General features: G+C 40.8%; 1 protein-coding gene across 1 annotated transcript; it reads right to left on the bottom strand.

Annotated features, from left to right (window-relative positions):
- Positions 1-233: 233 nt before the first annotated feature.
- On the bottom strand, positions 234-22,271 carry MBTPS1 (membrane bound transcription factor peptidase, site 1). The gene is made up of 22 exons (XM_063167831.1): positions 22,078-22,271; positions 20,745-21,002; positions 20,112-20,315; positions 19,634-19,744; positions 18,288-18,397; positions 17,799-17,915; positions 16,779-16,846; positions 16,175-16,277; positions 15,303-15,454; positions 14,310-14,471; positions 13,647-13,791; positions 12,407-12,595; positions 11,662-11,834; positions 10,939-11,054; positions 8,869-9,025; positions 8,001-8,125; positions 7,526-7,603; positions 5,846-5,986; positions 3,451-3,582; positions 2,808-2,934; positions 2,011-2,141; positions 234-999 (listed from the first exon to the last, which is right to left on the bottom strand). The coding sequence occupies exons 1-22, from the start codon at positions 22,262-22,264 to the stop codon at positions 803-805; spliced, it is 3,183 nt and encodes a 1,060-aa protein (XP_063023901.1). The 5' UTR covers positions 22,265-22,271; the 3' UTR covers positions 234-802.
- Between the last annotated feature and the right edge of the window lie 33 nt (positions 22,272-22,304).

Genomic DNA, 22,304 nt, shown 5'->3' on the forward strand with positions numbered 1-22,304 from the left:
TCTCTCCTTATGTGCTGCAGAGTTTTGAAGGCTTCCAGAACTCTGTGCTTACTCAGAGCAAGCACTGTTTGTGTGATTGCCCAGTTGGTGCTCCAAAGGAAAGTCTGCAACTTGGGATACCACTGGTAAGGACAAAGATATAGTGGGAAGAGAGGTGACATGAAAATCTTCACTACCCAGCAATTTGCTCTCTTTGACTGCAAGTGGAAAGAAGAGCCACTTAGCAAGCTGTCTTTGCTTCATATAGATAACATATTTATTGAAAAATCTGCTTCACCAACAACGGTGAAATCGTGACCAAAAATTACAAAACATCATGGTAGTTGGCTTTATAAAAATAAACTGCAGGAGTATGCCTCACTGATTTGTACTGGTCTCTCTCAGTCCCTTCCTCCTTTAATGGTGCACATTATACTCTTCAGCATAGAACCATTCTAGAAAATTGCATTCCATCCAAAAAAATGCACTTGTTTTTCCTTAGCAGAGGTCCTTAAAGTGACTTTTCCCCCGCCCTCCCCAACAATAAATATAGAAAATAGCCTCTAAACAAATAAATTTTAGTTTGGTCAGCTTAAAAAAAAGGTCCATTTTCCCCCTCTTGGGATATGTAGTGACTAAGCAGCCATTTCAACACTATTCAAGTCTTTGGTGGCTTCAGCTGCTTAAAGCTGCAGTTTTATGTACAGATGATCAGCTGAGGTTCTTTTCTTCTGTCCACAAACCAAAGACTTTGAGATGATGTCAGGTGCACCTCCACTGGGAGCGAGCAGCCACAGGAGGTCATCTTTGGCAAGGCAGAGTTTCACACTGAAGGTGTCTTTGGTGGATGAACCTGCTGCACCAGCTGCGGCCGCTTCACGCGCGGTTTCCGTCTCTTTGGCCTGCTCTTGGCTTTGTTGATCTGCACCACGAAGAAGGCCAGGACCACCATGGCACCGAGAAAGGCAAAGACAGGAATGGTCTGTCCCACGTCCTGGTTGTACCGACCCGGCATTATACCTAGAGAGGCAAAGAGGTTTGCAAGGCAGCAGTGACCACGTGAGCCACGGTGGCTTTGTGCTGCTAATGCCATCTAGCAGAAGGATCTGCCCCTAACTCTTGTTCAAAGCCCAGGCAGCCATTAATCAGATTACACTTCAGACAGGAAGATTAACAGCTGCAGACCGATTAGTGAAAATCAGAGGGGATGCTAAAGTTACAGGAAAGCACCAGCATTTCCACCTTGACCTATTTGGGCACATGAAAGCATAGCCCAGATTTCCCCTGCAACAACAGTCTTCTGTTTTGCATTAGAAGAGAGATGGAGACACTTGACCATAATCTTACTACTAAGTAATTGCAGTAATTCAGATCCCGATGGAATGAGGAAAGTGATTTCATGCTTGTTTGCTCCAGAGACTGTGCATACAGTGAGGATGAGCTAGAGAAACAAACCCTTCATTTCTACAGGTGTCTCTGGTCTAGCAGCTCAGACTGGGAAAAGAGCACATATGAGGCTTTCCAACTGCCTCCAGCTCAGCCTGCAATGCCAATCTTGTGAAGGAGAACTGCCCACCTGAAAGCTGTTCTGAGTGCTAGACATTATTTGTTAGTGTAACAGCTTGCCCAAGGCACCATTCTGACAAACTCTTCTGGATTCTGCTTTTGTGCACTCACAGAAGGAATTTTAATTAGCAGTGGGTATGTTCCTACTGCTCCCAAGGACAGGGGCTGCTGCTGACCCATCAGACTGAACAGCATCCAAACAAACATCAACTATCAAAATGCACCCACCAAGATCTTCCTCCCAGTATGTCATGCACACTTTCTATTGAACAAACTATTCACATACAAAAAAAAAATCTTCATCAGACAGCCTTTAATAACACAGCCATGCTATTGTAAGCATGTTTTTCGCAGCTGAAAATAAACAGTGACCTCTCATATGGCTGCACTGGATGTTGGGTTTTTTTCAAAGCTTATGCAAAAAGCAAAACCAAAACAGCAACTTACATATTTTTCAATATTTACCTCCAGGAATGTCCCATGCTCCACTTTCTCCAGGGGACAATGGTCTCACTTGGGGTCGGTTCTGTCGAAAACTGGGCAGTGCCACTTTATCAAGGTCAATTGACAGTAATTTTTGATGTTTCCAAAGGTTGCTAGAAGAAATTAAAAGACAGAGGTGTCTGCCCACTTACTTCATTAATGCTTCATTGTAGGAACATATAGAGAAAGTGACAGTACCTATACAACCTATGTACAACTCACTAGTCTGGACCCAAATGATGACCCAGTCCATTCTTTAGGTTCTGCAGTTTGCAGGCCTCCAAATTTAAATTCAGACACCAAAGGGACACAACCTAGATTAGCAACTATTTACCAACAACTCTCTTTCTTGCACACAGACTTCCAAAAGTAACCACCAGCAGACAAGCAAGGGCTGTGTACTGAGCACTTTCCTTCAAGGGACTGACAAATGGCAAAGAGAAGGCTGCACCAGGAGAGCTGCCCAAGAAGATGCTCCAGAAAACTCCAAGGCACACGATGATGATGGGTTTATCAAGACTGTTCACTCGAAGTTGGAATTGCTCAATCACAACAGTGACTTGTGAAGTTATTTTTAAAATCCCTGAGTTTCATAGTGTAGCTATTAGGTGAGTCAGAGTTATTCACTGAAGAGGAATTAATCATTATTTCCTCTTTGCAATCTGGTATTTTTCTAGGAAAAGGGATTACAGCTGTCCCTTTCAAAAGCATATAGGACAAACTATTTTTCAGCTGAACTCAAAAGTAAGACTTCTTGTATAAGGAAGACATATACTAACCTGGGGGCAGTTTCATTCAAAGGCTGTGGTTTGGCCCAGGACAGGTGAGGACAAGCAGGAAGGGACCGGGGTTTAGGGTCTCCCAAATGAGCCTCGAGCACCTTTGAGTATCGATGCAAATGGTTACCTGCAACTCACAGCAGAGAGACTGGCTTACCCACAGACAGGCAAGATAAAAGTTACCAACACTGACCCTGGGCTAAACAGTGCTGCTGTAAACTCAGGAGTTGTTCACAGCAATGAGGACTCACAACTGAGTATCAGAATTAACCTAAGGGTACCTTACAAAACAGCAGGAGTCTGCACCTACCCACAGCAGTTAATCCAAGTTCTTCTGGCAACATGTGAGATAAGACTGAATGTTTTGTAATACTGTGTAGCTAGTAATTAGAATGCCACCCTACAGAACCAGGCACCTGAACATTCCTACTCTATGAAAAGAGCATTTTCTTCAGTCTAATCACAACTACATTATCCCAACAAAACCCTGCAATATGTGCTTTCTTCCAGTAAAACAGCACAACGCTGCAGAGCTCACAGCAAACCAACCTTGCTGGCACTGATCTCAAGGGATCTGCCCCAGCCTTCCCGCGCTGTGAGTGGCTCAGCCTCGGGCTGTGCGTGCCCCCTGAGGCTCTCTCACCTTCCATGCGCTCGGGGAGGGAGGAGCCGGCTCCCGAGGGCGGCCGCTGCCGGTGCTCCGAGTGGCTGAGGCTCGGCGGCATCACCCCGTAGGACGTGTACTGCAGCAGGGAGTCCAGCAGCCAGAAGCAATCTGTGGATTTCACAGCCCCAAAACAAGACATGCATTATGCCACATTTTAAATGGCTTATCTTTCTGCTAAGAAGGCTTTAATGACATTTAGAATTACAATCCATTTTGCTGGCGCTTGCTTTTCTCCTGAAGTTCTAGGCTCACTTTCAGAAAGATGCAACTTTCAACACACAAACACAGCATTAAACTGTTCAGTCTTAAAATATTATCCCTTGTGTACCAAACCAGGCTCTTCTGGGGAGCAGAACACAAAATAAATTGGTTTTGAATACAGGAATTCCAGGTTGCACAAGGCATCCAAGTTTTGACAAAAATCATGAGGTTCTTCAGTGGAAGCAAAGAAAGCTCTGAGTTTCTGGTATAATTTTTAACAGGGAAATGGAGAACCAACTGGTTTTTTTGAAAGGACAAAATGAATAGCTTGCAAAGAAAAGTAAGAACAAGGTAGTGTTTACAGTGCAAGGATATGACTCACTTGCTTTCTCAAGCTTAAAAAATAAACAAACAAACAAAGGAGAAACATTCTGGCTACATCCCAGCTAATGGTACAAGCATAACCTAGAGCAGCTGAGGTACAGACCAGGCTGGCAATCAACACCACAATACACATGATCATGGTTTATTTTGCACTTCAAAAGCTCATGATCCCTCACTTTGATTCTCTCCTGAATTATTACTACCTTAATCCAGAGCTACCCCTAAGGAACGAGCACCCCAGCTAGTTCACATCACAACTCTAAAGCTTCCCTTTGCAGGAGTAGGACAATGCCTTATCAGCAGTTTCCACCACATAGCAAAGTATTTTTCTCAGAATTTCTGCCCCTAGGAACAGTTGGCTGGGAATGGGAGTTAATCTTCATAATCCCAGTGTCCCTTAAACCCTCACCTTTGATTTTTCAAAGAGGTCAAACAGATTTTAAGGATTTATATTCACAAATGTTAGGAATTTTTCTCAGTTAAAGCCACCAATGTCTCTGCAGGAGACCTAGCTCCTGGTTCACAATTTAAAAGCTAATTTTAAAGGATTTCTTTAGAGCATTCCACTCTTTCTTGCTTCAGATGTCACACTGAATTTAACAGTATGAGGGAGGTCACAGAGCATTATTTTATATTACTTAATTTAAAGCTATGTATCTTCTCTTTTGTTATGTGCTTTCAATAACCTGCAGCAAGCACTAAGGCACCAATGTGCAGGAAGCAACCCAAAGGCAGATAAGGAAAAATCACAGAACTCTTAAAAAACCTCAAAATGTATAGTAGAGAAAGAAATGAGCTACAAATGGAGAGTTCCCTTAGGCCATAAGTTCCTTTAAACTTAAATAAATTAGACATGGGATGGATTGCACAATGTAGTATTTTAAAGTATCAGTGACAAAAGCTTAAACAATTATAGATGTACTTTTCATCACAAAAGGAAAATTCAGCTCTGTTCAGTGGAAATGCAGAAAAAGACTTCACATATTGGATTATGTTCCTCCCCTAAAGCCACAGATCTTCCAGCTTGTGCTTTACAAGTCCTGAGAAACCTAAGCAACCTCTTAAAAATTTGCAAACTGCTAGAAAAAATATTTTATAAGAATCAGCCATAGTGTTAGGCAGAGAGCATGGCTTCTCTGGGAGCCACAGAAAACACTCATACAACTGCTACCTAGAGCTGCAAACAAATGCCTTGACAACAAATGGAAGTTCCTACTTTCTGACATGTTTACACCAGCTGGTGTCAAAATAGAATAACCTGAAAGTAATAATGCACAAGTGAAACACTGAGCATTACCATAAATCCTCACAGAAAACACTGCAAAGGGAACAAGGCAGGCTGAGGTGCAAACTCAAAAGATAAAATCCACTGTTCTACATAAACATTCTGAAGGTGTAACCAGGGAAAAAGTGGAAGGATCTCCTAATGGCCTCTTCACAACTTCAGATCAAGAATGTGTAACTGTTAGTGCCTTCTGCAAACAAAAACACACTAAAAACAAACAAACAAACAAAAAACCCTACAAAAAACCCTTTCAGAACAGTCCACCCCAAAAATCATCCCCCAAAGAAGCTTATGGAATAAGTGTGTGCGGTAACAGCTCCATTTATCAGAGAGCTATGTAATGTGGGGTGCTCCTTTGCTCCACCTCAGAGCATTTCAGCAGAGCTCTGCAGAACAGAGATTTAGCCCCTGTAAGGAATATTTGGAGTCCCTAAAACCCCTGTGCTGCTGTTGGGGGCTGTGAAAGGCCCAGAGAAGAGGTGGGAGTGCAGGCTCACCCACCCTTCTGCCGGTGGCTGTCGTCCAGGCAGTTGGAGTCGCCGTACAGAACGATTCTGCCGCCGCCCTCCGAGGGAACTTGGTAAAGCCCCAGAATGGGGACGTGTTCAATCACTGCAGTCTCCTGCTTTAAAACTTCAAGACCTAAAGCAAAGCACAAATGAATTTCAGAGCCTGCAGAGAGTCAATATCAATCTACCCATGAAACAACACAGCCTGCATTTCCAGCTGACAAATGCAACAATGCCTCACATTTTTGCAAGAAGATTTCAAAATCTCCATGATGCTATAGTAAAAATGATACTGCTCCAAGATCCTGAGTGTAAAGTTCCCTACTGATAATGAATTTTTTTCTTCTCCACCAAAGAAAGAAAATCCAGGTTGTGTGGTCTTTTTATCTTCAACAACCTTGAATAAAAAATTCTAGTATCTTCAGCAAAAGGTTTAAAATCAACATGTTCTGCTCTTTATGTTGTTTCCATCCTTCTGCAGAATTCTACAGGAAGCTGGTTTCAGGTTAAAAGTTACCTACCTTTCATTCCTAAAATTATATCCATTAGAAAAAATAAATACAAATTTCATTTTTGTATTTAAAATTTATCCTCTTTACTTGAGACACTGTTTAGAGAGCAGAAGCAAACCAGAGAGCTCTTCTGCCTCAGGAATTGCAATGAAAAGGATTCAACAGAAAAGGCAGGTCTAGCAGGGTACCTGTCAAATTGACACTCTGTCTTTCACACATAAGGAAATACATAAGTCATTGGCATACAGGGATATTGTCTTTTCCTCCAAAAGGCTGACACAGATGAGCTCTACTGTTCCAGAGAATTTCTCCATGAGGTAACTACCTCTGCTAAGTCAAAACTACAATGAACTCACTGATCTTCTCTGGCAGTTGCTGACTTGTATCAGAAGCACTGCATGTGCTTCTGCTCTCACACTCAAATACTCTTCACCCATCTGCACAAAACTGACCTGCAACACCCTAATAAGAGTTCTGCTCACAGAACTCCTGAACAGCACTTCCTAAAAGCTCATCAAACACCAGATTTATTTTTTAAACTGCCAGCTGCCATTACAGTTCTGAATTGCCCTCTCCCAAATGAAAAGATATTATGACAAAAAAGAATGGAGATGCACAGAGAACAGAGCACTCAAGTCTGAGACCACAGGCATCCTGTATGCATAAAATTTTCCTTTATGAGAGTGGTGACATTTCACTGGTGATGTTTTGTCTACTAAAATTTTCCTCATTTATGTCTTTAGATCACCACAGCTACGACAACACTCATGCTAAATATGGCAATGAAATATAGCAAGGGGATATATTTCAGTAGGATTTGAAACTTACAAGAAATGTGAACCAGTAACACAATTCCAACACAACTCCTCCCCTTCCAGAGATACATGTACATGTGTGATCATGTTTCCATACAGCAACCACAATACAGGGCTGCATATAACACTTGGATATTGCATTATTTAATAATTGTATACAGAGTCACACTGTATGTTAGGCATCAGCTACATGCACTAGGCAAAATGAGAAAATGTAAACATACCTACCCTGTCAATGTGGTTTTGCATTTAATGTTTTTAGACTTTTAGACTTTGTAACTTTGCTTGTGCAGTGAGCCCAAAGTTCTACTCAAAACACGGAAAACAGGACCGGGAAGTTCATACCTTGATCCTTGAAGGTCTGTGCAATGACGATGCCATCTTCTGGGAACTTGGCAATACTGCACCCTGATGCATAATTCACTGCAAGACATCACCAAACTGCTGTCAGAACAAAAATGACATTTCCCTCCCTTCCCTACCAACAACCCCAGGAGAAAACACTCCCAGGAACATTGCACTGAATTTGCACATTTTGAGCAACGTGTGTATTTGCAGAGAAAGCATTGCTAAGCACAGCTTTCACAGGCTCACCTTTACACACTTTCCTAATCTTTCAATTTAGTTTTTTTAAACTGAAAAGCTAAATCAAATACCATGAAAAAGTCTACAAAGGAAGAAATAATTAAGAAATCATTTATGAGACTCTTTTCACTGAATCTGAGCAGTTCCCTCGACTCTTGCTCAACCTCAAACCTGCAGAAAACCATTTTCAAACACCCCACTGCAGCCTGTGTAGGCAATAGACTCCAGTACTCACTTTCATGACTTGCCAAGGTAAAATCTCCTTCATACAGCCCATCACTAAAGGCCATATTCCAGACAGAAAGCAGATCATTGAGAGCTGGTATATTAGCCCCTCCAGTATCAGGCATCCACCACTGCCTGTAAAAATTACAGTGTAACACTGTTTATTAGTATACAGAAAGTACTCCTAGAGTTTGGATAACAAAGTCACATGTCCTCCTGCATACAGACTTTTACAAAGCCATTTAAATATTGAACTACATCTTAAAGCCTTCTTTAACTCCATGGGCATCTCAGCAGCTGTCTCTGACAACTCTGCTTTTTGAGTTAAATAATACTGATGTAAAAGTTCTCAGTACATTTCAGCTGCATGAAAAACTTCAATCTACTAGAAAGAAATTCAGTCTTAGGCTCTTTGTTTGGCTAAGCTGAGGTAAAAAACAACAGTTATATACTTTGTTTCTCATATTATAAAGAAGCAAAATGTGAGATATTTTTTCTTTATATGCAATATAACCATGCAGTAATTTCAGTAACAGGTACATGACCTGGTGATAATCTTGCAATGCACATTGTTTTTCTATTCTGCTCCCTTAAAGTAAAAACATGTCCATTTTCATTTGTTGGTCTCATCTCTAATTTCTTATTTCTCTTCATTGTAAGTGTTTTTCTTGGCAATAAAAAGTGCCAAAGAGGCCTCCTCAATCATGATAAAATGGGTAGCTATGCTCCTTAAGCTGTAGCCTAAGGTCAGTTCTGATACTTAAGGTAGCACCTTCTTACAGGTAACATCCAAATCACACCACATTTGGGATTTTTAGGGTAATAGGTGCAATTCTATGGCATTTTATTTCCCAAAGCACTTGGGAATAAGTCAGTACCTTGTGTTTTCATCATAAAACTTGACTTTTCTCATCACAGATGTGTTGTACCAGTCACTAAAGACTATCAGTGAAAGTCCATTATCAACATCCCTCCTCAGCTTGGTGATCTCTTCAGGGAAATACTCTTCCTCACTGTCCACCATCAGCAGAGTCCCTGTGTGTAAAAGCAGACACAGGAGTTCTCCAGGCTGGTCACTGTCAGGTTACCACTGCTCACACAGCCCACACAGAAGCCAACACAAGTGCAAATTTTCACATTATCTGGTCCACGTGCCCTGCTCTGGCAGCTCATCTAATGAAGTCCTATTTAAGGAGGGTAAATACCAGACAAACATATCCCACAATTAGTTTGGCAGCACAGGAAGTTTTTAGGGTGTTCCTTATGAGTCCTGCTTGTGTGGTCTCAAGAACTGAATGCCCACATGTGTCAGGTGTGTGTTCTGCAGTTTGGTGTCACCCAAATGCTCCATGAACTGAGCCAAACTGTGGCACAGCTGGACAGTGAGGGGATTCACCACTGATCCCAACTGCAGTGCTAATGCAGATGCAGCCTGCTCAGGAGGTTTTTCCCTGCTCCAGCTCTAACAGTACTCCCCTCACTACTGCAGACTGGCAGCCAGGTAGGGAGCAATTGCTCTGAAATGTGGTTTGAATCACCCTTTGAAAACCACTGGAAGGACTGACTAAAGTGCCACTGCCACTTCCACACAACCCTCTCTCAATCCTGTTAACAAGCAAGCACAACCTTCTCTGTATTACTGAAAAAAAACACAACCAGAAAAATACACTTTTATTCCCTGAAAACATGCTTATGCTTCTAGACTGCTTCTAAATACCAGCCCTTTTGCTTCTTCCCTTTCTGATTGCCCAGAAAGGTGGTGAAATTTAAATCCTCAGAGACAACACAAATCTTGACAGGATGATACCCTGAGCAATCTGAAAAACCACTGTGAGCCCCATGTCTCACAGTTCCTTGGAACCAAGCCAATTCCACAAGTGCAGGCAGTCTGCATTTGGAAAGCCTTCTGATAAAGATCCTGTAGAAATGGGACAGAGTACACCCTCACCAAGTGTGAAAACAACACCAGAACACCAGCTGGGGACAAGAGGCACATGGACCACAGATCACTGAGTTTTATTCCCCTCACTTCTTCTTCAGGAAATTCTGAAAGCCCAACAAACTACAATCAAATGAGGAATAAACAACACAATGGTGAATCAGAGGAGAGAGTGGTCCCCTAATGCTGCTCTCTATCAATTATAAAAGTAGTGCTCTCAGAAAAACCACTATTTTGCTACTTTTTAAAGGGCTAACATTTATGTATCCATGTGTACTTCCACTGAGCTATAAAAGCAGTGGTGAGATATTCACTGAAGAATCAAGATAAACAAAAGATTACTACAGGCAACAGCTCCAGAACTGGCACTCAGGAGAATGCACTGAAAAACAGCCCAGCCCAAAAGAGAAGAGGGGTTTTGGAGCATGCCATGGTTAAACAAGGGGAATATGGAAGCAGAAAAGAGCACAGACAGCTTGCTCTGTCCCCAGCCTGGCCAAGCTATCCCATTTCCTTCCTGATGAACAAACCAGATACTGCTTTGCTATCACATATGGCTGGATGGACACTTTATCCACTCTTTTATCTAATCAAAGATCACTGGACATAAAAAAAGAACCAGGATGGACACCTTTGATTTTATTCTGTTAAACAGATCATGCTTCATTTAGACTGTGCCAAACTCTTTTGGCAAATACAGTTCTGCCTTTGTGGGACTGAATGCTGAGGAGCTTTTAACCCACTCAGAGGGTGGCTTTCCCTCTCTTTTTTTCATGGTAAGGACAGAGAACTGCATTAATTCTACTGAACTCCAAAGCAAGCTTCCCCAGCAATACTCCACACAACTAAATATCAGCACATAAATAATAAATATTCCCAATGCCAAAACATTTTTCTATTACCACTAGAATTTTTATTTGTACCCTCAAGACATTTTTGGTCTCCCAACAAAAGGTCATTTGAGAAAAAGCTAACAGTATGGAGAACAAGGCAATTAACTCATGCTTACCATACTGACTTGCATCAAAACATGTAAATGGGGAACCAAGAACCTCAACAAAGTACCCCATGCTCCTGAGGTGCTGGTACATGTCCCTGAAGTTTGTATGGATATGGTCACCATTCCTTAGAAAAAGAAAAGTGTTGAAGACATTTAGATCTGGCATGTAGAAATCTGATTTCCACCTTTTTGATTTTCTGAAATCCTGTCCACCTGCCACCTCTGCCTACTCCAAGAAGCTTTCCAAAAGTTTCTGCCCTGGTCACTGACCCAATTAATCCTCACTGAGATACTGTTGCATGACTTTTCCTATAGATGCTTCCCTGCTCCATCTATGAAAGGTCAGCAAAGTCTTTCCCTGCTTAAGAGACAAAGGATCTCTTCTTGTCTTTTGAATTGTCAGGTTTGTTTGGTAAGTGAATGCTGAAGCAGTTAATAAAGTGTCCCCTTTAACTTCCTGTCAGAAATCAGGTCAGAATAAAAAGGCCAAAAAAAATCTCAGTATCTTAAATCAGCTTTTTAAAAGCTTTTCATTTCACATGAAAAAAACCACAGAGCTGAAAAAAATCCTGCACCAAAAGCATAGAGTCCAAGTGCTTTACATGGACTTCTTACAAAAGATGATCCCACGCCCCTCTGAAAAAGGCCAGGGCCACAACATTCAGTAAAGATATCCCATATCATTAACACACAATCAAGAAATACTGATTTAATAGAACCTGAGATAAATACCAATCTAATGGATCATTCTTCATCCTCAGATTATCCCTGGGGAAGTATCCTGGTGGGTAACGGAGGTTGTGGTACTGATCCCAGAGGACGCGTTTGCTCCGAGGAGGAGTGGGAATAATCTTCACTTTTATTGGCAGCTTCACTGTTGAGGTCTGCTCTGCACCATTCTTAGACTGAGGGACAGAACAAACTGCACTGAAATCCTTTCTCCCCACAGCACAGTTCACCATGGATTGTAAAAGACCAAAAAACTGGAGGTACCAAATCTACTTTTTGTCACCAGTACCAGCTCCAGAGACAAAGAGATTACTTTTGCCCTAAATTGCAAAAAGGAGTATTTTTTTCTGCACTCAACAGTTTGTAATTATGCTCAGAACTTAACATATATTACAACTGTGATCTGGTTTAATTGTTCAAAATCTTAAAAGTTTCCCATGAACAATTAAGCATGGTTCTAGAAGAAACATATTCAGGCAATCTTTTTCAAAATACATTACTTAAAATCCACAATAAACAAATGAAATTATGATGTTGGTCCCAAAGAGAAGTTTCCCAATTCTAAATTATATGCAATTTGCTTTCAATTATAAAGAACATTATTTGGACTCTTTAATTTCCTGACCCAAATTTAACTTATGCTTCAAATAACAGGGCTAGACCAAACCCTTAAAACTAAGGTATTTGTGTATCAGAAAGCAGTTTAGATAACTCTTCACCCAGAAAATCCAAAATGCACAGAACTTACTTCATTTTCTGCAGGAGATGACACTGTGATCATAACATGACCCTGAGCAATGCCTTCCCAAGATGCTGCTTTCTTGGCTACAGAGATGGAAATTGCCAAGTATCCAGACCAAGGCCACAAGACTGGGGAATAGGAGAAAGCCACCTCGATGTTATCCCCATTTTGGGGCAGATAGGGCTGCCAGTCTGGCTGTGAAATGAGAACACACAACACTGGTAACACAGTATTTGCAATCACTACTTTTTGCACACATAGCCCTTTTCCTCTGCATGAGCTAACAAATATTAGCTCTTCTGAAGATTATATCAAATTTAAAAATGCCCTCCAAGCCCAAAAGTTTGGTGTTGTGTCAGTGAATCACCCCAATTGTGACAGTGTCAGTGACCCAGACCAGAGGCTTTTCAGAGGCAGGACTGTGAGAAGCTGCCCAAGTGAACCTGCTTCAACATTCTGAGATCATGTGCAAACATTTATTGGTGAGAGAACAAGATTTCCCTTGGATAACAAGGCCAGCTAACAGTGGAACAGACACAGGCCAATTGCATCAGCTGTGTGTATTACCATAAGCTGATGACCTTTGATATGAGCTTCAGTGCCCTTTAATGTAAACTTGAATCTAAAACAAACCTCAGGAGTCACACTAAAATGTTAAAATTAAGCTCATTTACAATGGCTGGAGTTACAGGACAGGTGTTTTTTTAAACTTGTATCAAGTCTCAAATCTATTCTACATTTAAACTTAATTAAAACCTCCCTAGCCAACCAACACATTCAACATCAGGGGTGTGAAAGAACAGGTTTGGCAGCAGAGCCTGGTTAAGCTGATACATTCAGATTGCCCTGACCCATGGAAAAGGCTTAATTTAGTGTCATCATTCTTCACTGAGATCATTAATGCTCCAGGATGAAAAAAAAAATTAAGAAGGTCTGTTCAGAAGATTTTAAATGCTATTAGAGAATACAAAGAAATCTTTAAGTACATCTTAATTCAAACTGGTTTTGCAAAGATAAAATGTTGCACGCCCTGAAACCAATGCATTGCTTGAGAACTTGTAGACACCTCATGTTGACAAATCCTCCACGTGGGTGCACCCTTTAATCAAATATTTTGCATCTCTTGCTCCCAGCAGTGAGATGTGTTATGAGATTTGTTATGTTTTTACTCATAGCTAAACTAGTATTTTCTGGGAAAGTTTTAGCAACACTACCAGTCAGAATTTGGAACAATGTTAATACTTACCTTGTCTACAATTCTCCCAGTGACTCCCATGCCATTGAGGATAGTAACATTAACAATAGTTGGCATCCCTCCATAATATATGGGCTGAGAACAATAGGGCCACATGTAGGGACATTCAGTCAAGTCAATGTAGCTTGGACTCAAACTACAGCAGGACAGAGGAGGGAAAATTTAAAGAGGAAAAAATTAACAATAAACAGAAGAACATGCCACTACACATAACTACAAAAAAGTTTCAGATAAACCATGCCACTCATAGTTTACCAAGCTCTTGTCTCACTTCCCAAATATGCCCCAAAATCATCTTCCTGTCCTATTTTTTATTTTAAGTTTTGTGGAAAGATTTTCATACACAAAAAAAGGAAACAGCTCAGGGAGAAGGTCCTTATTCTCAAAAGCTAATTTTAAGTACTTTTCAACTGTGTCCTTACATTATTCATAACATCTAAGGCCATAAGAGAAAAGGATCATCCCCTACACTGCTGCATGACTTTTCATCCATTCTCTGGTCAAAATCCATGCTTGAGATTATGCAAGATCTGTGAAGTCCTCACTGTTACACAAGCACTGATTGCTCAACTGAGCTACACATGCACCACCTGCTCCCTTAAACAAAAGTGCAAATTCTATTGTACCACTGATTAATTATGGATTAAAATTAACCTGGCCTGTGGTTTATAGCTGTTGAGGATCTGATAAGCTCTTAGAAGATCCAATTTGCCATGTCCTTGTTCAAACATGTTGACTCCAGGAAGTCTCCGTGCTGATGCAATGAGGGCCTGCTTCATACTTGCTGGATTCACCATTTCACGCTTCTGAACTGTGCTGGAACAGAAAGAAATAACCACAAAATCAGTTTGCTGTAACATTCTCTGTTCATATTTGTCTGTTATTGCTTGATTTTTCATTATACAAATGTATAAGAGGGGCAAGTTTCTGATGTATCTCTCTTTAAAGCTAATAATACATGAATTTTTCTCCTTACAATGTGCTCCAGGACCAGCAGTCATTACAACCAGGGCAGTATCTTTATATGCTAAATAAAATATCTGTCTTCTGGGAGGAAAAAAACACCTCTGATGTTCAAACAAAACCACACCATTTTTTGGGGGAAACACGATGGTAACTTCGAATTTTTTGCATGTTTCTCAAATAATGGTTTGTCTCATCCCTATGGAGTAGCTATGACAAACACAGGGTATGGACTTGCAGCTCCCACTTTCAAATTCTTCAGTGTGCAAGAGCTGACTTATGCAACAAGATAATGCCCATAAAACCCTGCATCCTATAAACTTTACAAGTACATTAAAAATTACCTACTAAAGGTGCCTACTTTGAGCAGATGCTCTTTTACAAGAGTTGGCAGAAGGGCAGCAATCCCAAATTCTTAAAAAATGTGACAAAATTGTCTGATACTACTGCTCTCCCTAACTATATTCTCAAAGACCTAACTATTATTCAAAACAGTTCTCAAATGTTTTCATGAAACATAGAGGTAGCCAGAGAAGGTAATGTCTCAAGCACAAGTGATTTTATTCTCCAAGTTTGTTCTCCTACTTGTAAACACAACTTAGTTTTATTTGATGGATTCATTTATTGAGAATTTTATGACCCTACTGATTGGTATCTTTCTAGAGATTCTTATACAAGATTTACCTCACTAAGAGAGTGACAGCACCTGCCACCACAGGAGATGCCACACTTGTCCCAGAGAGGGAGCGACAGCCACCTTTCATACCAGACCCTCTCACCCCAGAGCCATAAGTAACAATATCAGGCTTCACTCTGCCATAACCTCCAGGCAGCTCCTGTGAAACAAAACAAAAGGATTATTGCCCTAATGTAAAATGAACACTGATGGCTTCAGTTGGGCATTTACTGGAGGTCATTCAGAAGTAAAATTAGCAACCAAATTGTCTGAGGTTCAGCATCACAGAGTAGCAACTAAGCCAAAGAAAGTCTCAAGCTGTTTAGGACAAGTTCCCAACTTTTCTAGGTTAGACTGATCAGCATTTCTGCTAAGCAGGAAACCACTGACCAAAGGAGAACCACACTGATTACTGGCTACACAAACAGGAGCCTGTGACAGCCCTCTTGATCAAGATTGCTGTGCAAGCACATCTGACACCATGTGTGTGTGCAGCAAGCACCCCCTCAGCTCCACAGGCAGGTAGTGCCATTTCACATATAGCACCTGGAAATCCCAGGATATTTCTACTAAAGAACAAGAGCAGACCTTCATGTTTGCAGATTTAACCACACAGACAAGTCTTCACCATCAATCAAAAGGAAGTGGATGTTTTATAAATTCATCAAAAATGTCAATAGTAGTGAGGACTAATATGAGAAATCCTGAAAAGAACATAAAGCTTCTTGCTTAAAGACTTACAATTTCTAACTACTCTGATCTCTGAAGAAATGTTTTCTCCAACACACATTTACACAGGATTGCCCACTCAGAAAAGGTTGCCTTTCCAAGGCCCTTTTTTTAGCTGCAAATGTGAGCAGCCACCATGAAAATATCTTACCCAAGTGGTCATTCCCCTAGATGAAAAGCGAGCTATATTGTCCTCAAAGTCAATGCCACCTACTCCAATCACATCCATCTGGTCAGCAGGATTATTCAGAGTCCTAGAGTAAGTTGGGAGACAGGAATATTAAAAAATTTAAACAATACCAAAAAGATACAGTCATAAGTTTATGCTGGTAACAGAAGTGTTGCCATCAGATTTTTGTCACATACTTATACTTCACATGTGACAGCAACTTATCAGGCAGTTACTAACTCAGAACCTATCAAAGCATGTACCTTGAAGACAAAACAAAATCTATTTCTGGGTTGATCCTTTCTATATTCCTTAAGTCCAAGATCAGTACCCAAAGCTGTCTGCTCACACTAAGAGAGAAGTGTCAGCTGGAAGCACTGCCATTTTTCTTTTGCTGACCTTCCACTATTTCAAAGAAAAATACCACAAAATGCAAGTAATAAGGACAGGGAAAAGCGTTTAACTTGAGTCACTTTCTAAGATTAGAGAGAAAAAAAGGAGAGAAAATTTCCTGACCAAGCACAACTACTCCCAAACCCACAGAACACCACAGCCAGCTCCCTTTGAAGCAGTGGCTGACACTCACCCATACAAAGGGCCGTCGTTGCCAATAGCAGAGACCATGATGACATTGTTGGCAGTCAGCTCCCAAACCTACAAAAACCAATGTTTACAATAAGGCTCTGCCACCAAAAAAGAGACTTTTCTAACAGATATAATCTCTTTCTGAGTCTTACAAATACATCTCACTGTATATCTAGCACTAAGCTCTGAATTTTCCTAAGATGATTTTAGCAATAATCCAGTCCTGACAGCAACACTGCTGACAGAAACTTCTTACACCAAAGGAAAAACTCTTGTCTGGAACAAAGCACTGCAGATGACAGTCAAGTAGTTATTATGAATCTCCTCCAGTAGTGCTCTGGGGAGTACACTGAAATCACTGTCAAATTAAATTTCAATGCAGCTTTTAATGGAAAAAAAACCCAAGGAATAATTTATACGCTTCAAACTCCTTAACTGGCCTTTACAAAGAACAACTATATCCTTTAGCTGAAAAGGGAATTAATTCTCTTAATGCTTTTGAAGGCCAGGCCAAACATTCAGGGAACTATGACCTTTACAAAGACAAAAACTAATTCCATCTTAACCTGAACCAAATCTCTTGGCACATAGCTGAATCAATTACCTGCATATTTTACTTATTTCTTCTTAAATTCACTGAAATCATGTCATACATATTTTTTACCATGAAGTAATTTGACCATGCAGAGATTTAAAACAAATAAACCACCCAAGACTGGATTTTAGTTAAGTGTCTCATATTAAAGGTCCTTTTAGTTGTCTGCTTGGGAGTAATTTTCTAGCATATTAGCAAACATTTTGTTAAAGGGCATTTTCCATAACTCTGTGAACATCTGGGTTGTGCTTGGGGCTTTTTTAACTCATTCCTTATACATATTCCTAAAAGCCTGTACAAAATTTCTGTCACACAAATGAAACACAGAATCTGTCAGCAGGACCAGACACAAACGAGTAGCTCTGCAAGGCCAGCATTTGTGAGAGAGATACAAACATTATGCCCACTTAATTTCCTCATACTAACTTTGTCAACAAACGGATGATCCATGAAGTCTGGCCCACCAATACTTAGATTCAGAACATCTATCTTCTTTAAAATTGCATAATTAAAAGCATCCAGAAACCAAGATGTATATGAGACCTAAGTAAGAAAGAGGGGGGAAAAGTTACCATTAAAAAAAATCTGTGATTTCATAACAATACAGACTTTAGACAGAGAGGGAAAACAACACCAAAATAAAGCACAAAACTGACAATGGTCTTTAATTTCTAGCACTCAGTACATTTGAGTGACTGCTCCATTATACAGGTAAGACTTCCATATCCTGTTTCTGAAAAACAGAGATTTGGAAACTGACAGAAATCTTGCAGCAAGTCTTTTATAAATAGAAACTTGTATCCTTTCCACTCATCAATGTCTACATTTATGAGTGCATGCAATACTCCCAAAGGAAAGGATTATTACAGCATTAACCTGAAAAGGCAGGAATTGAAACACATGTAAAACAGGTACCTGATTATTGGTGAACACTCTGAAAATGTGCAGTTCAGCATTTGGAGCAAATCCCTGGCATTCCCTCATGCTGGCTATCACACCTGCTACAAAAGTCCCATGGCCTAAACCTGTCAGCATGAGAAGGAAACAAAATAAGACATCAGAACACAAAGAATTCCATTGCAAAGAATTTTTACCCTGAACATCAGCTATAGCAAAAATCACATAAATTTAACAGACTTTACAACAAACCACAAGTGCTGGGTTCAGTTCTACTCTTTCAGAACCACATTTTGCTACCAAGTTCAGTGGGGACAGAATTTGCAGCACACTGTAGCCAGACAACCAGCTGATGAAACTTGGCTGATTAATTGTCCAGTCCATCCACTCCTGATTGCTACCAATGAAATCATGACAAAAACAGGATTTTGGAAAATGCAGCTCATTTCAAAGTCAATGTACTTTAATGCAGACTTCTTAAAGGATTTTTATCCTGAGTCTGCAATAACCAAATTTTGTTAAGCATAGTAGTGAGACAAGAAAACATTATTTTCTCCTCTCCTCAAAAAATGCTTTAGCTTTTGCTTAATTGGACTGCCCATATTATTTTTGTACTTCAAATCTGCCTGTGTAGCAACCCTCTGGGTGCAGAATTTACAGGAAGAGCTATCCAAAAGCAGGTGCTGCAATGCAAAGCAATTACTGTGTAAACAAAACCTTGGAGGTGCACACAAGACTGAGTAATACAAGCATCTACCTTGAACTCTGGGGAGATTCAATGGCCAACTGACTCACTGACCCAAACTGTATGAAATTAATAATCTGTAAAAGCACACGGTCAGGGCAAGTCAGGGTCAACATACAAAAAAGGAACACAAACACAGTGTAGAAAATAAGAGGTTCAGTTGTATAGAATTGGAAAAATTTACAGGAAGGTGCCAAAGTCTGATCAGTTTAGGACTACACAGTAAGGAAGGAAAATGCTGTCCCCCATCAGTATGGAAGTATGTACCACTGTGAAACAGCAACATGAAAAGGAGTAGGAAAGAAAACACCTTTGCTGGGTTTGCTCTAACTGACACCTTCTCTGGCAATGTATTCACAGGTGCACAGTAACTTTTTGCTCTGACATTTTTCAACAGCTATGATGAAGTGTCACATATGACTCCAAGGACACTTATGCACCACTCTTTTGGAACCTTAATAGTCCCTGCTGAATTTGGTATGAGTACAAAGTGCCTGGGACACTGCAAAATTAAGCTGTAAATATCAAGATACACAGTTGTAACAGATGTTAGCAGCACAGCAGCAAGCACAAAACACAACAATGTCAGGAAGAGCTGGAAAACTACACAGTGACTCACCATCATCCAAGGTTCTCTCATTAGTCCAGTTTGTTCTCTCCTTTACATTTTTGAAATGTGGATGTTTCTCACTCAGACCAGTGTCAAACACTGCTACTCTCACACCAGCACCTATTAAGAGAAAACATTGCTTTTTCTGATTCAGCTACATAGCAAATCTATTTTATCAAGTTAAAAGAGAACTTTTGTTTAATGTAGTAAGCAATTTACAATTCAAGTCAACTATAGGTAATAAATAAACTCATATTCCAGCTCAGAAATTCAGTCAATAAACATTACCAACTTCCCCTAAGTAAAGTGCACACATACAAACAAGCACTCCATAAATACACAATGCATTCCAAACCAAATTATTTCTCAATCTTTGCAAGCTGGCAGCCAGCGAGAGGTTAACACACACGAGTCAATTAGCCTCTCCTCACACTTCACTTGTTTTTCCAAGCAGGTTATTGTTCTCAGGCAAGAAGCCAAAGCATACCTGTGTAACCCATCTGCCAGAGGACATCTGCCTGCAGGGTCTGAGCCACCTGGCGGGGGATGGCTCTCAGCAGGCGCCGGCTCGAGTGCCGGCCCGTGGCGTGCCAGAAGCCAGAGCCCAAGGAAAGACTTGCTCTTCTCAAGGGCCGGGATGACTGCCACTTCTGAGTCCACCTGGTCTCATTGCAGTGCAGCACTGGCTCAGCTGGGCACAGTCAGGATGAGGAAAATTAAAAACAGCACGAGGAAAACCATCATAGAAATGATTCTTATGCAAACTTGAGGCATCGTACTGCTACAACGAAAGTTTTAGAATATTGAGTATCGAATTTGTCTAATCAAAATCAGTAAAAGCTGCTGGACTATCTACTATGGATACAGAAGCCTCTGTTCTCAGGTAAGTAAGTGTCTGCTGCAGAAGAAATGTTTCTATGTTGCAGACAGAAATGAAGCATGCTTCAGCAAACGTATGACAAGACCCTTGCAATTTTATAAACAAAAGAATAGGTTTCTGTTAATTAAAGACAAACTGCAGGGCACTCCCCATTTGTGTAATGCTAAGCTGATGGTCTGAAATAAGCTTAAGAACACTTTTCCAAAGCAGATCCCATGCAGGCACACAGAAATAACTCACACTCTGAGTACTTGAGTGACCGAAAGACCTTTCTCTGAGGTGTGACACGCTTGATGTTGGGATGATCCTCCAGGGTGAGCACTCCATCCTTCTGCTTCTCGTTGATCTGAATAACTTCAAAGTCACTGGGATAGTCACTGGCTGGGTTGTTGCGAGGTACAATCCTCCAGTTCTCAATGTCACCACTTTTTAATGCACTTGAAATAAATTTACTTCGAGCTTTAGCTGTGAAGTACCCATTAAAAGCCACAATATACTCTGGAACAAGAGCACAACTTTATCAGAACTGGTGTTTAAGCAGCTTATGCACGAATTCACATTGCAAAGTCTGAATTTTTCTTTACTTAGAACAAATAATCACAATTTGAGGCTGTTTTCTGCTGCTTTTACAGGTTTGCAATTTATTTCTGCACTGTGTAAAGGGGTGGGGGTGTTGGAAACAAGAAATATGACAAAAGCCTTTGAAAGGAAGGTGGAATTGTAAATATCAGGGAAAGGCAGAATGACATGAGAGGAGCAGGGGTGAGGGAACAGATTTATTGTTACAAACTGATATGCCAAATCAGTGTGCTTCTTGATAGGTATGGTTTAAAGATTTTACATGGTACTGAGCTTTAGTGGAAATTACTGACACCAACTATGACAACCTCAGAAAACAAAGCTGGACTCAACAGCCCAGTCCCTGATCTCTACCAGTGATTTATCAGCAGGCTCAGCTCCAGCTCACACCACCACACTGACTGTGCACAGGAATGTCACTTCTGTCACCCTCCTGCACACACCCAGGCACAGTACAGCCTCAGTGCAGGTTCCTGAGGCAGCACAGGATGCAGGGTCAAGGTGTCCTCTGCCATCCCAGCTGCAGCATCTGCCTCTCTCTGCCTCTCACCTGCTCCCTTCACTATTATCTGCCATTCTTCCATGTAAGTATCACCTCCAAACTTTAACAAATCCACAGAGACTTCTTGAATTTCTCTCCCCTTCAAGGCCCATCTGTGTGGTTACATTTTATTAAAGGGCCTCGAGCAAACTACTGGCCAGGTCAAAACAAAAAGCTCCTAAACACACCACTCTTGCCCACCCCAGCCTTCCCACTCTATTTTCACTTTTACAATCCTCTGGATTTCCCTCTCCCCTCTCTTGTTGGAACCCAGCCTCCAGCTAAACAAAGAACCTTTGAAAAAGTGTTCCTCTTTTGAATATAGAGAATTTAACAGATGATGTGGTTCCACAGAAACCCTGAGTGTTACAATTGCACAAACACCACAGATCAGTGACATACACATGAACATGACATGGATTTATTTTTTTTTACTGTTTAACTGTTTCTTACCATGCTCCACGACCGTCGAAGTGAACTCCACCTTCAAAGTAAGACGAGAACATCCAGGACACACGTGAGCCTCATGAGAGGAATTCCCTGCTCTGGTACCAAAGTGTTTTTTGCCACAGAGTAAAATAACAAGCAGAACAAGCCAGATGTTTGCAAACTTCATGGTCATAGAAGAAAATGGTTTCATTCCAAAAATTCCATATATTCAAATCACAATTTTCTTCTTT

Source organism: Melospiza melodia, chromosome 13 (assembly GCF_035770615.1).
Source record: "Melospiza melodia melodia isolate bMelMel2 chromosome 13, bMelMel2.pri, whole genome shotgun sequence".
NCBI lineage: Eukaryota > Metazoa > Chordata > Aves > Passeriformes > Passerellidae > Melospiza > Melospiza melodia.